Here is a 16,998-nt window from a genome sequence, read left to right as displayed (position 1 = left end):
ATTATAGAGAATTTACTCTGAGCGCCCCCCACACCCCACTCCACCCAACCCCCCTCCTGCCCCAGAGCTCAGTCCTCTCAGCTGACTCGGCTTTGTGGAACACTGTGAAGGAAGTTCTAGGCGTCTTTTATAACAAATTACTCACCCTCAACAAAACAAGAACAGACTACACATCTACCTACCTCACACACACAGACACGCCATGACTTAATAAAGTGATGAAAGGAGAACCGAACTATAAACACCGGGGGGACTTTCACTGGATTTTAAACCTCAAATTGGTGGACTAAATATTTTGTTCTTGTGGGATTTTTTACATTGTGGATTTATATAGATATATAAATATATTTGGGGGGCATTCGTAACAAAATGATGAATCAATCACTCTGGAAAAATACAGGCCTCTTTTATCTGTCACATTGAGATTTCCTGCTGAAACATGACCTTTTCGCCTTTCACATTCCAACACACCTGTTGTTGCTGTGCTCTTAACAACAACACAAGACTACGTTGTGGGTCGAGTGGGTTTTAGGATGTGGATTTTCAATGTTTCCCTGGAAGACTGAAACTGAACCGAAGATGACAGACCTCACCGAAGTATCTGTTTACTCAGAATCCTCTGACATTTACAAAGTGAGGACAGCGACAGCTTGTGTGGGCCTGGAATTCTGGTTTCAATTTTTATGTCAACCTTGTATTTCATGGTGGGAAGTTACTTGGTGTTCCATGTTATACCAATTGTCTTTTCTTTTCCCAGAACGTTTTCTGCAACCCCGCGTTTGAGCTTGAGGGTGAGCGTGAGGAGAAAGTGGAAGGATTCAGTTCTGCCAGTACTGTCATGTCCCCAGAACCAGTAAAGAACCAAGCAGCAAACAGTGAGTCTGACAACCTAGTTACCCCGTTCCATAACATCATATAACACCGGAGTTGGATATGCAATAGGATTGGTTGTTTCCAGATGCCAAGACCTATTCAATTTGACCTAGTTGTTGTCTTCCACAATAGGAAAGTGGAAACAAGAATTCTCTGAGGGACAGGAATGATACAACAACTTCAAGTTTCCTCAACCACCCATGTCTTTTCTCCCATCTTCCTCCGTGTGTGTGTGTGTGTGTGTGTGTGTGTGTGTGTGTGTGTGTGTGTGTGTGTGTGTGTGTGTGTGTGTGTGTGTGTGTGTGTGTGTGTGTTGGTTTGCGTGTGTGTGTGCATGCGTACGTGTGTATGTGTCCCAGGCCGAGGTGTGTTCAGTGTGTGTGTGATGCGTCTGCGAGGTTCGTGGTCTAGCTGGGGGGCCCTGGCAGTCTCTGCTGCTGCTGTGCTCCTGGTAGCAGCCCTGGTCCTGGCACTGGTGCTCATCTTCACACGTGAGGGATGGGACGGGGATGGGGACAGTGGGAGGAGTGGGACCACACAGATACTGTAAATCGATGTAATTCTATGGGTGGAACAGTGGGACCTCTGATCCTCAAAAGGAACTGATTACAGAGCATGGTGTACATACATTTCACTCATCTCTCAAACAAAGCAGGAAGAACCCTAATTTAAAAAAAATATCAACGTCATAGACACCTACATAATTATGGACACAATGTCCTTATTTAAACTAACATTGCCAATTCATACACTATATGGTTCCTTGAGCATGGAATAGCAGAACAGTACCTATGAACTTGTGTCATTCACTAATGTCCTCTTACTCTCTCTCTCACTGGGTTCTTCACACCACAGAACTAAAGGGGCAGAGTGTGGATGGGGAAGTGGTGTCGACCAATCCCCTGGACTTGTTGACTGGAGATGGATTGCCTCGTGGTCTACCCACAACCCCCACCAACCACAGTCAGAGGGACAGTACAGTGGCCCCACAGCCAGCCAGATACCCTACCCCTGAAACTAGTGGGTATTTATCTACTACAGTTGTATCCATAGAAAAATACTAAGTAATTATATTCCAATGATTGTACCTTACAGATGCGTACTTACCTACAAATAGTGTACGTACAACACAGTAATAATACACTACCCTGTACTTTTCTCACTGTCTGTCTGTCTGTCTCAGGATGTGGGGGCGTATTGACAGACTCACAGGGTAGCTTTAGCTCCCCCAACCACCCTGGGTTGTATCCCCCAGACTCTCTCTGTATCTGGGTGATACGGGCGCGCCCCCCATCCCTGGTCCAGATCCATGTGTCCTCTCTGACCATAGAAGGACCGTCCCCCTGCCTCTTTGACTGGCTGGAGCTTCAGGAGGAGACGGAGCAACCTTCTGTTGTCACCAGGTGGGTCAAACGCACTGTGTCTAAACCTGTTTCGAGGTAGAAGATGCCTTTAATCACAGATCTAGGATCAGATGAACCTATACTGAAGGGGATGTAACATATAGTGACTATGGACACGTTTTACATGCTTCTGAACCTAGTGCATGGCAGCCTCTTGAAAAAGCATCCTCTTCATGTCACACTGTGGCAGCTAGGTGGCATACAAGTTCTGTATAGGTAGCAACTCTTTCTACTTTATGCCCCAGACGTTTTGTTTTGCAGTTCTGCTGTTCAGGTATTTTAGGTGAAGAATAACGATACATTATGGTTGCCTTTTGGGGCAGACATTTTCAAAGTGAACGTTTCTCTCCACCCTAGGTTCTGTGGCAACGTGGCACCCCCTACTGTAAACACCAACAGCAGCACTGTGTGGGTGACCTTTCGTTCTGACGGGAGCATTGGAGGCAGAGGCTTCACCGCCCAGTACCACGCCATCACACCTGAACAGAGTGAGTACTGGGTCAGAGGTAGAATCAACAGGTACACTGAACTGATCTTTGCCTTAGGAAACATATATGTTCACAGTACATTAACACGTAACATCAGCAACGTGTGTGTGTGTGTGTGTGTGTGTGTGTGCGTCTGTTCTCAGAGAGCTGCTCCAGGGAGGAGTTTATGTGTGACCACGGGCGCTGCGTCCTGCCTGTGTCAGTGTGTGACGGTCAGCCCCACTGTCATGACCTCTCTGATGAGGCCAACTGCAGCCACAAGCACAAGGGTAAGAACAGGGTGTGCAGCACAGTACACACTCAGCGTCAGAGTGACTTACCTGCATACTGTCACGCCCTGGTCTAAGTATTTTGTGTTTTTCTTCATGTATTGGGTCAGGCCAGGGTGTGGCATCGGGTTTTTGTATTGTGGTGTGTTTTGTCTGGGGGTTTTGGTGTGTATGTATTGGGATTGTAGCTAGTGGGGTTATCTAGCAAAGTCTATGGCTGTCTGGAGTGGTTCTCAATCAGAGGCAGGTGTTTATCGTTGTCTCTGATTGGGAACCATATTTAGGCAGCCATATTCTTTGAGTTTGTCGTGGGTGATTGTCCTTAGTGTCATTATTATGTGTTAGTTTACACTAGTATAGGCTGTTTTGGTTTTCGTTACGTTTATTGTTTTGTAGTGTTTGTATTTAGATTCGTGTTTCGTTTGTTGAATAAACATGGATCGCAATCTACACGCTGCATTTTGGTCCGACTCTCTTTCTCACCAAGAAAACCGTTACACATACACACAGCAGCTACAAGCAAAATAAGGCTGTTATGTAAAATGGTAGACTCGCACTGTCATTCGTCTAAGTCTCGTTCATCACGTGGACAAAGTCGTGAGGAAGCCTGGTAATCAATTATAGTAAAAGGGCAATTGTTTGCTTATCTATGCAAAACAAATTATCCTTGTTTTTTGCTATGTTGTTGAACAGAGTGTGGGGGCCAAAAGACTGGACCCTACGGCTACCTGGCAACTCCAAACCACCCAAAACCTTACCCTCATCAACAGGTACTGTACCTACCTACACCTGATCTAGCAAATCACCAAAATCACCAACATGCATCGTATCTAATTGACATACCCAGCCATATACCCAGAATAGACTTCATGAAATCCTACCATGGTAAATGATGTTTAATTTACTCTTATTTCTCCGTCAGCTGTGCACATGGCGGATCTCTGTTGAGGAGGGTCATGTGATCAGGCTGAGTTTCCTCAACTTCAGTCTGGAGACCCAGGACGTGTGTGAGTTTGACTATGTGGAGGTGCATGATAGTGCTGACAGCGGGACCGGCAGAGTACTCGGACGGTAAAATCTGTTATGTCAGCTTCACAATGTGTTCTTTCATACACTACCTATAAATGAGCTCAGAAGGGTTGAAAAGGGATTGTTCAAAGCAAGTACATCCAGTCAAATGACATTTTCTGAAATCAAGCATAGAAATCAAGCAAGTATGACACTATATGACACTATATGTGTACCATAAAACATTCAAAACAGTAACAGCACTCTTAATTGATAAGGTGTACTGTAGTAGCCTGTGGTGGGGACTCCTATGGTTGCAAAACAGAAGATGGTCACAAACAGATCTGGAACCAGGCTAATTGTACCCTACTGTGCCACAGCCTGTAACACAGTACTACTGTTACTGTACCACAGCCAGCTCTAGCGTTCCTTCTCTATCCTGTCCCAGGTATTGTGGCACTAGCCTGCCTCCTGAGCTGACCTCCTCTGGGCCCCAGATAACCGTGGTGTTTGTGGCTGACGAGGGTGTAGCAGACAGTGGCTTCAACGCTTCCTACCAGGCCATCTCCCTTTCCGAGAGTGAGTCCCCCCCCATACACAGAAGAGTAGTGTTCAGTAGGAAAGACTGTAGCAAAAAAGTTTAGCAACAATAAACAAGGTTCCATTCAGGTAGTACCTCCCCGTTTCACTCTGTTTCAAAACGTTTCCTTCTTACTGAACACGACCCAGATCGGTATCCCTGTATCTAGTCTATTATGGCTCTTCTAATGTAGAAAATAAGCCAATTTATTAAAACATCTAACAGTGGTTTAAGGGATTTGCGCTGGAAATATGAGGAGTGGATCACCCGTTTCCTTGTTTGTGACAGGAACATGCAGTCCTCCTCAGTTTGCCTGCAGCAGTGGGGAGTGCCTGCACCAGGAGTGGCTGTGTGATGGCTGGACTGACTGTGCAGATGGGACAGATGAGCACGACTGTGACAACTCAACCTATCCCCCTTTCAGTGAGCCATCAATACACAACACACACATCATATAAACTCAGCAAAAAAAAGAAACGTCCCTTTTCAGGACCCTGTCTTTCAAAGATAATTTGTAAAAATCCAAATAACTTCATAGATCATCATTGTAAAGGGTTTAAACACTGTTTCCCATGCAACTGTGGAACGGTTGTTAAGACACTAACAGCTTACAGACGGTAGGCAATTAAGGTCACAGTTATGAAAACTTAGGACACTAAAGAGGCCTTTCTACTGACTGAAAAACACCAAAAGAAAGATGCTCAGGGTCCCAGCTCATCTGCGTGAACGTGCCTTAGGCATGCTGCAAGGAGGCATGAGGACTGCAGATGTGGCCAGGGCAAAAATCGCAATGTCCGTACTGTAAGATGCCTAAGACAGCGCTACAGGGAGACAAGACGGTCATCCTCGAAGTGGCAGACCACGTGTAACAACACCTGCACAGGATCGGTACATCCAAACATCACACCTGCGGGACAAGTACACAATGGCAACAACAACTGCCGAGTTATACCAGGAACGCACAATCCCTCCATCAGTGCTCAGACTGTCCGCAATAGGCTGAGAGAGACTGGACTGAGGGCTTGTAGGCCTGTTGTAAGGCAGGTCCTCACCAGACATCACTGGCAACAACGTCGCCTATGGGCACAAACCCACCGTCGCTGGACCAGACAGGACTGGAAAAAAGTGCTCTTCACTGATAAGTCACGGTTTTGTCTCACCAGGGGTGATGGTCGGATTCTCGTTTATCGTCAAAGGAATGAGCGTTACACCGAGGCCTGTACTCTGGAGCAGGATCGATTTGGAGGTGGAGGGTTCGTCATGGTCTGGGGCGGTGTGTCACAGCATCATCGGACTGAGCTTGTTGTCATTGCTGGCAATCTCAACGCTGTGCGTAACAGGGAAGACATCCTCCTTACTCATGTGGTACCCTTCCTGCAGGCTCATCCTGATGTGACCCTCCAGCATGACAATGCCACCAGCCGTACTACTCGTTCTGTGCATGATTTCCTGCAAGACAGGAATGTCAGTGTTCTGCCATAGCCAGCGAAGAGCCTGGATCTCAATCCCATTGAGCATGTCTGGGACCTGTTGGATCGGAGGGTGAGGGATTGGGCCATTCCCCCCAGAAATGTTTGGGAACTTACAGGTCCCTTGGTGGAAGAGTGGGGTAACATCTCACAGTAAGAACTGGCAAATCTGGTGCAGTCCATGAGGAGATGCACTGCAGTACTTAATGCAGCTGGTGGCCACACCAGATACTGACTGTTACTTTTGATTTTGACCCCCCCTTTGTTCAGGGACACATTATCCCATTTTTGTTAGTCACATGTCTGTGAAACTTGTTGTTGAATCTTATGTTCATACAAATATTTACACATGTTAAGTTTGCTGAAAATAAACACAGTTGACAATGAGAGGACGTTTCTTTTTTTGCTGAGTTTATTTGTAACACAACTGCTAAGCCTTCAAGAGAATGACTCCATTATGACAGACTAGTAGCCTTTTCTGGATCTGTCTCTCCATGCCTCTCCCCCAGGCTCGTCCTGTGAGCCCATCGAGGTGGAAATGTGCCAGGGCCTGAGCTACAACCTCACCTCCTTCCCTAACATCTGGCTGTCCATTGCTGACCAGAGAGAGGCAGCCACGCTGCTCCGCCAGTACATGGTGAGACCGCACACCTGGCCTGTCAACACACAACCACACCGAACAATAGCAATTTCACATGAAATTGATATTTTATTTAATGGGTTTTAACTTGAACATTATTTGTAACATAATATAGGTGCATAGCGGTAGAGGCTGCTGAGGGGAGGACGACTCATAATAATGTCCGTAATGGAATGGTATCAAACATGGTTTTCATGTGTTTGATACCATTCACTCCATCCCAGCCATTACACTTGTTTCTACCACGATAAATCAACTACACACTGAAGAATACCATAAATGGGATGTGCAGGACCTCCCTTAAGTGTTTGATTCTGATGGAACTAGATACCGTACAGCCACTCTCCTCTGTGGTTTGTGGTTATTACTAGGTGCTGACGGAGCTGGCGTGTTTCCAGCCTCTGCGCCGGCTGGTGTGTGGGATGTTCATGCCCCACTGCAGCCCTCAGGGTGGGGTGCTGCAGCCCTGCCGGTCAGTGTGCTCCTGGGCAGAGCAGCAGTGTAGTCAGGCCCTGGATGTATTCACCTTCAGTTGGCCCTTCAACTGCCACCTGCTGCCTGACTCCCAAGACCCTATGGAATGCTCCAGTCCCTGATGCCTCTGTAGCTTAGCACTTGCCCCCCTGAATGTGCTACAGTACAACCATAGTAATAAGAGGAATCCAACACAGGACTGACTAGAAGAACTCTTAAGAATACCATCAAAGCTCCAATCTTTTCAAGGAACCTCAGAGACATACAATAAAGAATCACAATGTTGCACTCTGCAGACTCAATATGGTGCTAGCGTTGTACAGCATAATACTGGTTGGAGTTTAAGTGGGAATAGAAAATAAATGTACATATTAACAAAAGCATTGTGGAATTTGACATACTGTGGCTTGATGTTTTGCAAATGTGTGTGATTGGACCATGCATTTTCTGTATAATGAATTTGACTGAATTATGTTTTCCTTTTCAACAACCAGAGACAATACCTGCATGTTGTACATCAAATGCACATTTGTTGCAATATATTTATTTTGGTCTGCATGTCATAAAATAATGATTGATCTTGTCCAGAAGCCTATGGAAATAACATTTAAAAAAGGATAGAATCAGAAAACATTTTCTGACACACCCGAAACATTGTGCGTTGCTTTCATAAGGTTAGTGAATGACAAAACTGTCAAGATTTGACCTTTCTAGGGAGTACTGCAGGTTATTATGTCAGTATTATAAAATACAGTGATATTACAATCCAGTGGCTTTGACATGGAAGGTGATCTCATATATTCAATATATCACTTCTGACATGTACGGTTGGTTATAAGGGATACATTGACTATAAGAAGTCATCAATTGATCTATAACCCCCAATGATTGATTTCACATATGAAACAAATAATCAATTATTCTATACTCACAAATACTTTACAACAAAAAAAACAGTATTGATGGCTGGCATGATTGGTTGTCATGGTGGCATGATGAGTTTGAGCGTGTGTTCGAGGGCTACGGCAGTGAGTCCCCACACGCGGTGCTTCCCGTTGCGGATCACAGGCAAGGTGTATCCATATCGCTCACCGGTACGGAAGTTGGTGTAGCCCCGATTCTGTGGGCTGCATACGTGGGAGACCGACAGGGTGAAGATCTCTTCTACCTGAGAGACAAAGGTAAATGTAATTTTAACTCCACATTAGGCGGTAAGTGTTATTTCAGCCCAAAGGGGAAAAAAGAATGATTGTAACATTTGAAAAAAAGAGTGATTGTAACTGTACCTCGGCAGGATTTGGCTTGAACGACAGCGCCTCCAGGGGCCCGAGGTTGGCCAGTACAGGGGCTATCATCATTCCAGACTGAGAGAAAATGTGCCATGATTAGAAAAAGCAGAAGATAAACAATTTACATAGTGATGACATATTAAGAAATGTTTCACTGAAAGAATACTACCCCATCTCAAATGGTGTAGAGCAGAGGGGAGCTACTAACTGTCAGTGCATCACACAGAAAGGGTTGGGGATCATGGAGGATTATGGGTAGGGTTAAGGTCCTCACCATATCCCTGAGTGGTTTCAGCACGCCCCAAACTTGGTTTGTTGCCACAGTGACACCCAGTTCCTCACCAGCTTCTCGCAGGGCGGTGTCCACAACGTCCTTGTCCGAGGGGTCACGCTTGCCCCCTGCAAAACTGGACATTCACACAGCACTGTCAATTTCCAGCCTTATGTATTACTTCATACATTCATTTACATGACAATATTGTCCAACCACACTAATAAAGTTGTCAATTTCAGAGTAATTAAGTTCTGTCAAATGACATCATAAGTCAAACATTAAATACCCCAAAGCAGTGGGAATGGTGCAGGAGTCTGTGGTTACCTGACATCACCCTTGTGTCTGCCCTTCAGAGCTGTGGATCTGAGGGTGAAGAGGAAGGCGGGCTCTCCCTCCACGGAGCAAAGAGAGACCAGCACGGATGCCCACTTCCCCTGGGCCTCACTGGACCCACTCTTCCCCCAGACGTCCTTCTCATAAAGAGCCACGTTAGGCCCCAGGCTCTGACGGCAACGCGCCTCGTTCACCAATGAAAGGCACTCCCTCAGAGCACCCACTGGGCAGGAGGCAGTTGCCTGGTGCAGGCCGCGGCTCTGGAGTGAAAGGCTTCTCTGGGGATCCACAGTCCACAGTTTGGGTGTGGACGCAAGCAGTCTGTGAAAAATGTCCTTGCCACTTTGAACAGGACTGTAACTATTACTTTTAACACTGAATGTGACGTTCACCTTCTCCTCAGCAGATAAACATTGGCTACCATTGTCAGTTTGCCTTCTTTGTAGAAGGCACTTGAGGTCACTAAAACATTCAGGGACTTTAGAATTGCCCAAATGTCCCAATAAAGTGGTTTTCCAAAGGTCACATGCTACAAGCACCGGCAGTCGTGGTGTACGTTTCAAAGAAACAAAGCTAGAGTCCTGAGACAATTGAGGACGGTTGGGAGGGGTGGCTTTTTGTAAGGGGTGTTGAGGTGCAGCATTTAGGAGACAACTCCCACAACAGGAGGTGCCTCTGCTAACAAGCTGTGAAGAAATGGCTGAAGAGGGGGATACTGCCTCCTCCCCTCCATCCCCCTGGCAGAGACTTCTCCCTGTTTTGGGTCCAGGCCACCTCTGACAGGCATGCTCAGGTAGGGCAGGAACGTTGGGGTCTCTGCCAGACAGCTGCAGGGGTCTGTGGGTCCTGACAGGGCATGTCAAGGCCAGAATCTGTGGACTCCTGAACATTCTAGAAAACAGAGACGAGACAAAATAATCATTTCTATTGCTCCACTAAACAAGGCTCAATGGTTATGTTAATACATTTAAAAAATAAGCCTATTTTGACATGAGTACAGTGCAAAGAAATAGGTTGTCTTCACTGCAGCAGTGGTTCTCAAACCGCTCCTCGGGGATCTCCCGCAGCTCGTGAATTTCCGCACCTGATTCAAATAGCAAATGAATCATAACCTTAATTAACTTAAGGGAATCAGGTGTGCTAACGTTACTTCGGGGCTACAATATAATTGTGACTTGTCTGGTGGTCCCCGAGGTGAGGTTTGAGAACAGTTATTCAAGACAACTGCAATTCAAAGAAGAAACGAAAAAAAGCGCAACATAGGTCATTTAAGATTGCACATTTTGTAGCTAACATTGTGCAACAACGCTGAAGGTTCAAGTTGCTGTCTGCTAATGTTAGCTGCTAACACAATGCAAACGCAATCTGGCAAATGGCTAGCTAACGTTAGTTTTATAACCAACGCTATTCAAGGTTACGTTAGTTAGCTAGTTAAGTTTCTTACAAGTCAGCTACTTTAAAAAGGGCTTAAAGGTAACGTTAGCTATTATCAAAGTTGTCAAACAAATCCAGTTCGGGTCTAGCTGTCTATAGCTAACGTTGCCGTTGTTTTAGCTAGTGAGGCAATGTTCCCAAGTTGTCATACATTTTGCTAGCAAGTTTTTGCATGCAACTAGTACGAACAAATGAAGTAAATCACATATCACAAGGATCCCAATCTTATTCCCGGTCCGGTAAGAAACGGAGGTTAATGAAACCCCCGGTGCACCCCCCTAAACAACTCAAATAAATATTACATAGCGGTAGAAAACTGACCTTGAACATTGACAGCTAGCTACTGCGCCAGTACCCAATATGTCGCTGGAAAAGCTTCATGTCAATCACTTGCCCGTACAAGGTGAAACGTTATCAACCATTTAGAGTTGCCATACCACAAATAATATAAGGCCTTTCAAACCATTAACTAAATATAATCGTGTATGACAAAGATTTTCAAAAGAAAATAGCTAGGACTATACTAATTTCTTAATTGAAGCAGGGCAATTCCACGGTGACAGAATTTCTTTCACTTAATGTATGCCATTCAAAAACCATTGCCTTTAAAAGTTTAACAAACCATAACTCTAAGCACAATGACTACTTTGAACAATTTACACTGAATATTTTACCAAACAACATTTACTGGAAGAACTGGGCAGATGCAAATGTTGGTAACAATTTCTGTAAAATCTCCTTTTATTAACCCCAAAATTTGACCATGTTTTCCATTAACTCTTAACCCTTTTGTTCCCAAATTTTCCCCAACCTTGCCACAAGGCAAATAGTATGCCATAACCTTGGCATGTAATCCTTTTTGTTTTGATATTTAAACTCAGCAAAAAAAGAAAGTCCCTTTTTCAGGACCCTGGGTTTCAAAGATGACTTGTAAAAATCCAAAAACTAAACAGATCTTCATTGTTAAGGGTTTAAACACTGTTTCTCATGCTTGTTCATTGAACCATAAACAATTAATGAATATGCACCTGTGGAACGGTCGTTAAGACACTAACAGCTTACAGCCGGTAGGCAATTAAGGTCACAGTTATGAAAACTTAGGACACTAAAGAGGCCTTTCTACTGACTGAAAAACACCAAAAGAAAGATGCCCTGCTCATCTGCGTGAACTTGCCTTAGGCATGCTGCAAGGAGGCATGAGGACTGCAGATGTGGCCAGGGCAATAAATTGCAATGTCCGTACTGTGAGACGCCTAAGACAGCGCTAAAAGGAGACAGGACGGACAGCAGACCACGTGTAACAACACCTGCACAGGATCGGTACATCTGAACATCACACCTACGGGACAGGTACAGGATGGCAACAACAACTGCCCGAGTTACACCAGGAATGCCCAATCCCTCCATCAGTGCTCAGACTATCCACAATAGGCTGAGAGAGGCTGGACTGAGGGCTTGTAGACCTGTTGTAAGGCAGGTCCTCACCAGACATCACTGGCAACAGCGTCACTTATGGGCACAAACCCACCGTAGCTGGACCAGACAGGCCTGGCAAAAAGTGCTCTTCACTGACGAGTCGTAGATTTGTCTCACCAGGGGTGATGGTCGGATACACTGAGGCCTGTACTCTGGAGCGGGATCGAGGTGGAGGGTCTGTCATGGCCTGGGGCGGTGTGTCACAGCATCATCGAACTGAGCTTGTTGTCATTGCAGGCAATCTCAACACTGTGCGTTACAGGGAAGACATCCTCCTCCCTCATGGGGTACCCTTCCTGCAGGCTCATCCTGACATAACCCTCCAGCATGACAATGCCACCAGCCATACTGCTCGTTCTGTGCGTGATTTCCTGCAAGACAGGAATGTCAGTGTTCTGCCATGGCCAGCGAAGAGCCCGGATCTCAATCCCATTGAGCATGTCTGGGACCTGTTGGATCGGAGGGGGAGGGCTAGGGCCATTCCCCCCCATCCCCCCAGAAATGTCTGGGAACTTGCAGGTGCCTTGGTGGAAGAGTGGGGTAACATATCACAGCAAGAACTGGCAAAACTGGCAAACAGTCCATGAGGAGGAGATGCACTGCAGTACTTAATGCAGCTGGTGTACTTAATACTGACTGTTACTTTGGATTTTGACCAACCCCCTTTGTTCAGGGACACATTATTCAATTTCTGTGAGTCACATGTCTGTGGAACTTGTTCAGTTTGTCTCAGTCGTTGAATCTTGTTAAGTTTGCTGAAAATAAACTCAGTTGACAGTGAGAGGACGTTTTGTGTGTGTGTGTGTTATATATATATATATATATATATATATACTACCATTAAAAAGTTTGGGGTCAATTAGAAATGTCCTTGATTTTTTTAAGAAGATCAAAGTTTTGTCCATTAAAATAACATAATATTGTTCAGAAATACAGTGTAGACATTGATAATGTTGTAAATGACTACGTAGCTGAAAACGGTAGTGTACAGAGGCCCGTTATCAGCACCATGTTCCAATGGCACATTGTGTTAGCTAATCCAAGTTTAGAATTTTTAGAAGTTTAATTGATCATTAGAAAACCCTTTTGCAATTATGTTAGCACAGGTGAAATCTGTTGTCCTGATTAAAGAAGCAATAAAACTGGCCTTTAGACTAGTTGAGTATCTGGAGCATTAGCATTTGTGGGTTTGATTACAGGCTCAAAATGGCCAGAAACAAAGAACTTTCTTTGGAAACTCGTCAGTCTTTTCTTGTTCTGAGAAATTAAGGCTATTCCATGCGAGAAATTGCCAAGAAACTGAAGATCTTGTACCATGCTGTGTACTACTCCCTTCACAGAACAGCGCAAACTGGCTAACCAGAATAGAAAGAGTGGGAGTACATTAGTGTCTAGTTTGAGAAACAGATGCCTCACAAGTCTTCAACTGGCAGCTTCATTAAATCATACCCGCAAAACACCAGCCTCAATGTCAACAGTGAAGAGGCGACTCCAGGATGCTGGCCTTCTAGGCAGAGATGCAAAGAAAAAGCCATGTCTCAGACTGGCCAATGAAAAGATTAAGATGGGCAAAATAACACAGACACTGGACAGAGGAACTCTGCCTAGAAGGCCAGTCTCAGATATTTGTATATGTGGACATACCCGTTGCTGACAGGTGTATGCAATCGAGCACACAGCCATGCAATCGCCATAGACAAACATTGGCAGTAGAATGGCCTTACTCAAGAGCTCAGTGACTTTCAATGTGTTTCAATGCACCGTCATAGTCAGTTCGTAAAATTTCTGCCCTGCTAGAGCTGCCCCGGTCAACTGTAAGTGCTGGTATTTTGAAGTGGAAACCTCTTGGCGCCTTAACGGCTCAGCCGCGAAGTGGTAGGCCACACAAGCTCACAGAACGGGACTGCCAAGTGCTGAAGCGCGCAAAAATCGCCTGTCCTCAGTTTCAACACTTAATACCGAGTTCCAAACGGGCACTGGAAGCAACATCGGCACAAAAACTGTTTGTTGGGAGCTTTGTGAAATTGCTTTCCATGGCCGAGCAGCCGCACACAAGCCTAATATCACCATGCCCAATCCAAGCATCTTCTGAAGTGGTGTAAATCTCTCCGCCATTGGACTCTGGAGCAGAGCAAATGCATTCTCTGGAGTGATGAATCATGCTTCACCATCTAGCAGTCTGATGAACTAATCTAAGGCCCTTTCTTGTTTCGTCATTGGCAAGGCCCCCGTGCACTAAGTGAGGTTCATACATAAATGGTTTGTTGAGATGTTCCAACATCTAGTGGAAAGCCTTCCCAGAAGATTAGAGGTTGTTATAGCAGCAAAGGGGGGACCAACTCCATATTAATGCCTATGATTTTGGAATGAGATGTTCTACGATCAGGTGTCCACATACTTTTGGACGTGTGTGTGTGTACTGTATGCAAAAAAATAAGTGTCACATTTGTGACCACTGCTCTGCCTATAATAAAATGAACACTTTCCCCGATATCTATTTACCCCAGCCCACTTACTTCCTATACAGCAAACAAACACCATCCTTAGTCTGAAGCTATTTTTTTACTTTCAAAAGCCAAGAAGAAAAATACATTACAATGATACATTTGACTTTATAAGGACTGAATGCTAAGGCTACCAAGCTTGCTAGGACAAAGAGATACAACTTAAATTACTTAAATTAAATTTGCACATTAGTTTATGTGTCGGGGGGCTAGGGCCAGTCTGTTATATCTGGAGTATTTCTCCTGTCTTATTCAGTGTCCTGTGTGAGTTTTAAGTATGCTCTCTCTAACTCTCTCTCTCTCTTTCTTTCTTTCTTTCTTTCTTTCTTTCTTTCTTTCTTTCTTTCGCTCTCTTTCTTTCTTTAGCTCTCTTTATTTTTTTCTCTCGGAGGACCCGAGCCCTAGGACCATGCCTCAGGACTATCTGGCCTGATGACTCCTTGCTGTCCCCAGTCCACCTGGCCGTTCTGCTGCTCCAGTTTCAATTGTTTTGCCTGCAGCTATGGAATCCTGACTTGTTCACCGGACGTACTACCTGTCCCAGACCTGCTGTTTTCAACTCTCTGGAGACAGCAGGAGCAGTAGAGATACTCTGAATGATCGGCTATGAAAAGCCAACTGACATTTACTCCTGAGGTGCTGACCTGTTGCACCCTCGACATCCACTGTGATTATTATTATTTAACCCTGCTGGTCACCTATGAACATTTGAACATCTTGGCCATGTTCTGTTAATCTCCATCCGGCACAGCCAGAAGAGGACTGGCCACCCCTCATAGCCTGGTTCCTCTCTAGGTTTCTTCCTGGTTCCTGCCTTTCTAGGGAGTTTTTCCTGACATGATATAATACAGAACATTAATAGACAACAGCTCAAGGACAGAACTACATACATTTAAAAAAATGACAAAAGGCACACGTAGCCTACATATTAATACATACACACAAACTATCTAGGTCAAATAGGGGAGAGGTGTTGTGCCGTGAGGTGTTGCTTTATCTGTTTTTTTAAACCAGGTTTGCTGTTCACTTGAGCAATATGAGATAGAACGGAGTTCCATGCAATGATGGCTCTATATGGTACTGTACGCTTTATTTAATTTGTTCTGGATTTCGGGACTGTGAAAAGACTCCTGGTGGCATGTCTGGTGGGGTAAGTGTGTGTCAGAGCTATGTGTAAGTTGACTATGAAAACCATTTGGGATTTTCAACTGAATTAATGTTTCTCTATAAAGACTTGAAGTGATGCAGTCAGTCTCTCCTCAACTCTTAATCAAGAGAGACTGGCATGCATAGTATTTATATCAGCCATCTGATTACAATGAAGAGCAAGACGTGCCGCTCTGTTCTGGGCCAGTGTAACCGATGTGAAATGGCTAGCTAGTTAGCGGTGGTGTGCGCTAATAGCGTTTCAATCGGTTTATCATTATTGATAGATAACAATAATTTTTCCACCTCTCCCACACTAACTTTACAACACCCAATGCTTTTCTTTTATTATTCATTTTTTTTATGCATGAATACGATGTCTCACTGTTTTTTGTTGGCATTTCTTGCCTAGGTTTGCTCACTTTGCCAATGAAGCAATAATTAAAATAATTGGCAATATCAAATGGTTTTGTGATGAATAAGGCATCTGATTTGATGAAAGATGGAGTTGAATTTGTCTTTCTGCCCATAATTTCATTTAATGTACTCTACAAGAAAAAATGTGATAATCATTATATAATTGATCTTGGCTTCATAATACAGTTTCTTCTTTTTGTTGAGTTTAGTCATATAATTTCTCAATTTGCGGTAAATTAGCCAGTCAGAGGTGCAGCCAGACTTATTAGCCACTCTTTTTGCACCATCTCTTTCAACCATACAGTTTTTCAATTGCTCATCAATCCATGGAGCCTTAACAGTTCTAACAGTCAGTTTTTTAACAGGTGCATGTTTATCAATAATTGGAAGAAGCAATTTCATAAATTCATCAAGTGCAGCGTCTGGATGCTCCTTATTTATCACATCAGTCCAACAAATATTTTTAACATCATCCACATAAGAGTCAGCTAAATCTTTTGTATGATCTCTTACACTAGTTTAGGCCCAGCTTTTGGAACTTTGGCTTTAATGGATATAGCCACTGTATTGTGATCACTTTATCCAATGGGTACGGATACAGCTTTAGAACAAAGTTCTACAGTGTTAGTTAAAATGTGATCGATACATGTGGATGATATAGTTCCTGTAGTGTTTGTAAACAACCTGGTAGGTTGATTAATAACCTGAACCAGATTACAGGCACTGGTTACAGTGAGAAACTTCCTCTTGAGCAGACTTTCCTCTAGGATCAGATTATAAAAAATATTGACAGAAAACCAGTCAATATTCAGGTCCCCAAGAAAGTAGATCTCTGTTTACATCACATACACTATCAAGCATTTCACACATACTGTATTATTTAGATACTGACTGTTAGCACTTGGTGGCCTATAGAAACAC

At 44.3% G+C, this 16,998-nt stretch overlaps 2 protein-coding genes across 4 annotated transcripts; one reads left to right on the top strand and one right to left on the bottom strand.

Annotated features, from left to right (window-relative positions):
• The first annotated feature begins 63 nt into the window (after positions 1–63).
• On the top strand, positions 64–7,786 carry LOC139385493 (membrane frizzled-related protein-like). Its single transcript, XM_071130592.1, has 13 exons — positions 64–633; positions 758–875; positions 1,233–1,364; positions 1,729–1,893; positions 2,057–2,276; positions 2,634–2,764; positions 2,908–3,033; positions 3,727–3,803; positions 3,956–4,104; positions 4,490–4,620; positions 4,910–5,044; positions 6,600–6,727; positions 7,102–7,786. Exons 1-13 carry the CDS (start codon positions 547–549, stop codon positions 7,324–7,326), a joined length of 1,824 nt encoding a protein of 607 aa, XP_070986693.1. The 5' UTR covers positions 64–546; the 3' UTR covers positions 7,327–7,786.
• LOC139385494 (uncharacterized) lies at positions 7,715–11,088 on the bottom strand. Of its 3 annotated transcripts, none has more exons than XM_071130593.1 (5): positions 10,856–11,088; positions 9,092–9,991; positions 8,768–8,900; positions 8,491–8,568; positions 7,715–8,372 (listed from the first exon to the last, which is right to left on the bottom strand). In XM_071130593.1, the coding sequence occupies exons 2-5, from the start codon at positions 9,988–9,990 to the stop codon at positions 8,187–8,189; spliced, it is 1,296 nt and encodes a 431-aa protein (XP_070986694.1). In that variant the 5' UTR covers position 9,991; positions 10,856–11,088; the 3' UTR covers positions 7,715–8,186. The 3 variants fall into 3 exon arrangements, with proteins under 3 accessions (XP_070986694.1, XP_070986695.1, XP_070986697.1); XM_071130594.1 differs by having other exon boundaries at positions 10,740–10,862; XM_071130596.1 differs by lacking the exon at positions 10,856–11,088 and adding an exon at positions 10,125–10,181.
• Between the last annotated feature and the right edge of the window lie 5,910 nt (positions 11,089–16,998).

This window comes from Oncorhynchus clarkii, chromosome 27 (genome assembly GCF_045791955.1).
Source record: "Oncorhynchus clarkii lewisi isolate Uvic-CL-2024 chromosome 27, UVic_Ocla_1.0, whole genome shotgun sequence".
Taxonomy (NCBI): domain Eukaryota; kingdom Metazoa; phylum Chordata; class Actinopteri; order Salmoniformes; family Salmonidae; genus Oncorhynchus; species Oncorhynchus clarkii.
This window is presented reverse-complemented; position numbering and strand designations above follow the sequence as displayed.

What these genes read in the sequence shown, in the direction of transcription:
- LOC139385493 (XM_071130592.1), top strand. Translation starts at nt 547, where the DNA reads ATGTTTCCCTGGAAGACTGAAACTGAACCGAAGATGACAGACCTCACC. An exon ending in AAAGAACCAAGCAGCAAACA is followed by an intron (nt 876 to 1,232) that starts GTGAGTCTGACA and finishes TATGTGTCCCAG; the next exon opens with GCCGAGGTGTGTTCAGTGTG. An exon ending in ACTGGTGCTCATCTTCACAC is followed by an intron (nt 1,365 to 1,728) that starts GTGAGGGATGGG and finishes TTCACACCACAG; the next exon opens with AACTAAAGGGGCAGAGTGTG.
- LOC139385494 (XM_071130593.1), bottom strand. Translation starts at nt 9,990, where the DNA reads ATGTTCAGGAGTCCACAGATTCTGGCCTTGACATGCCCTGTCAGGACC. An exon ending in TGAAACCACTCAGGGATATG is followed by an intron (nt 8,569 to 8,767) that starts GTGAGGACCTTA and finishes ATTTTCTCTCAG; the next exon opens with TCTGGAATGATGATAGCCCC. An exon ending in TCAAGCCAAATCCTGCCGAG is followed by an intron (nt 8,373 to 8,490) that starts GTACAGTTACAA and finishes TTTGTCTCTCAG; the next exon opens with GTAGAAGAGATCTTCACCCT.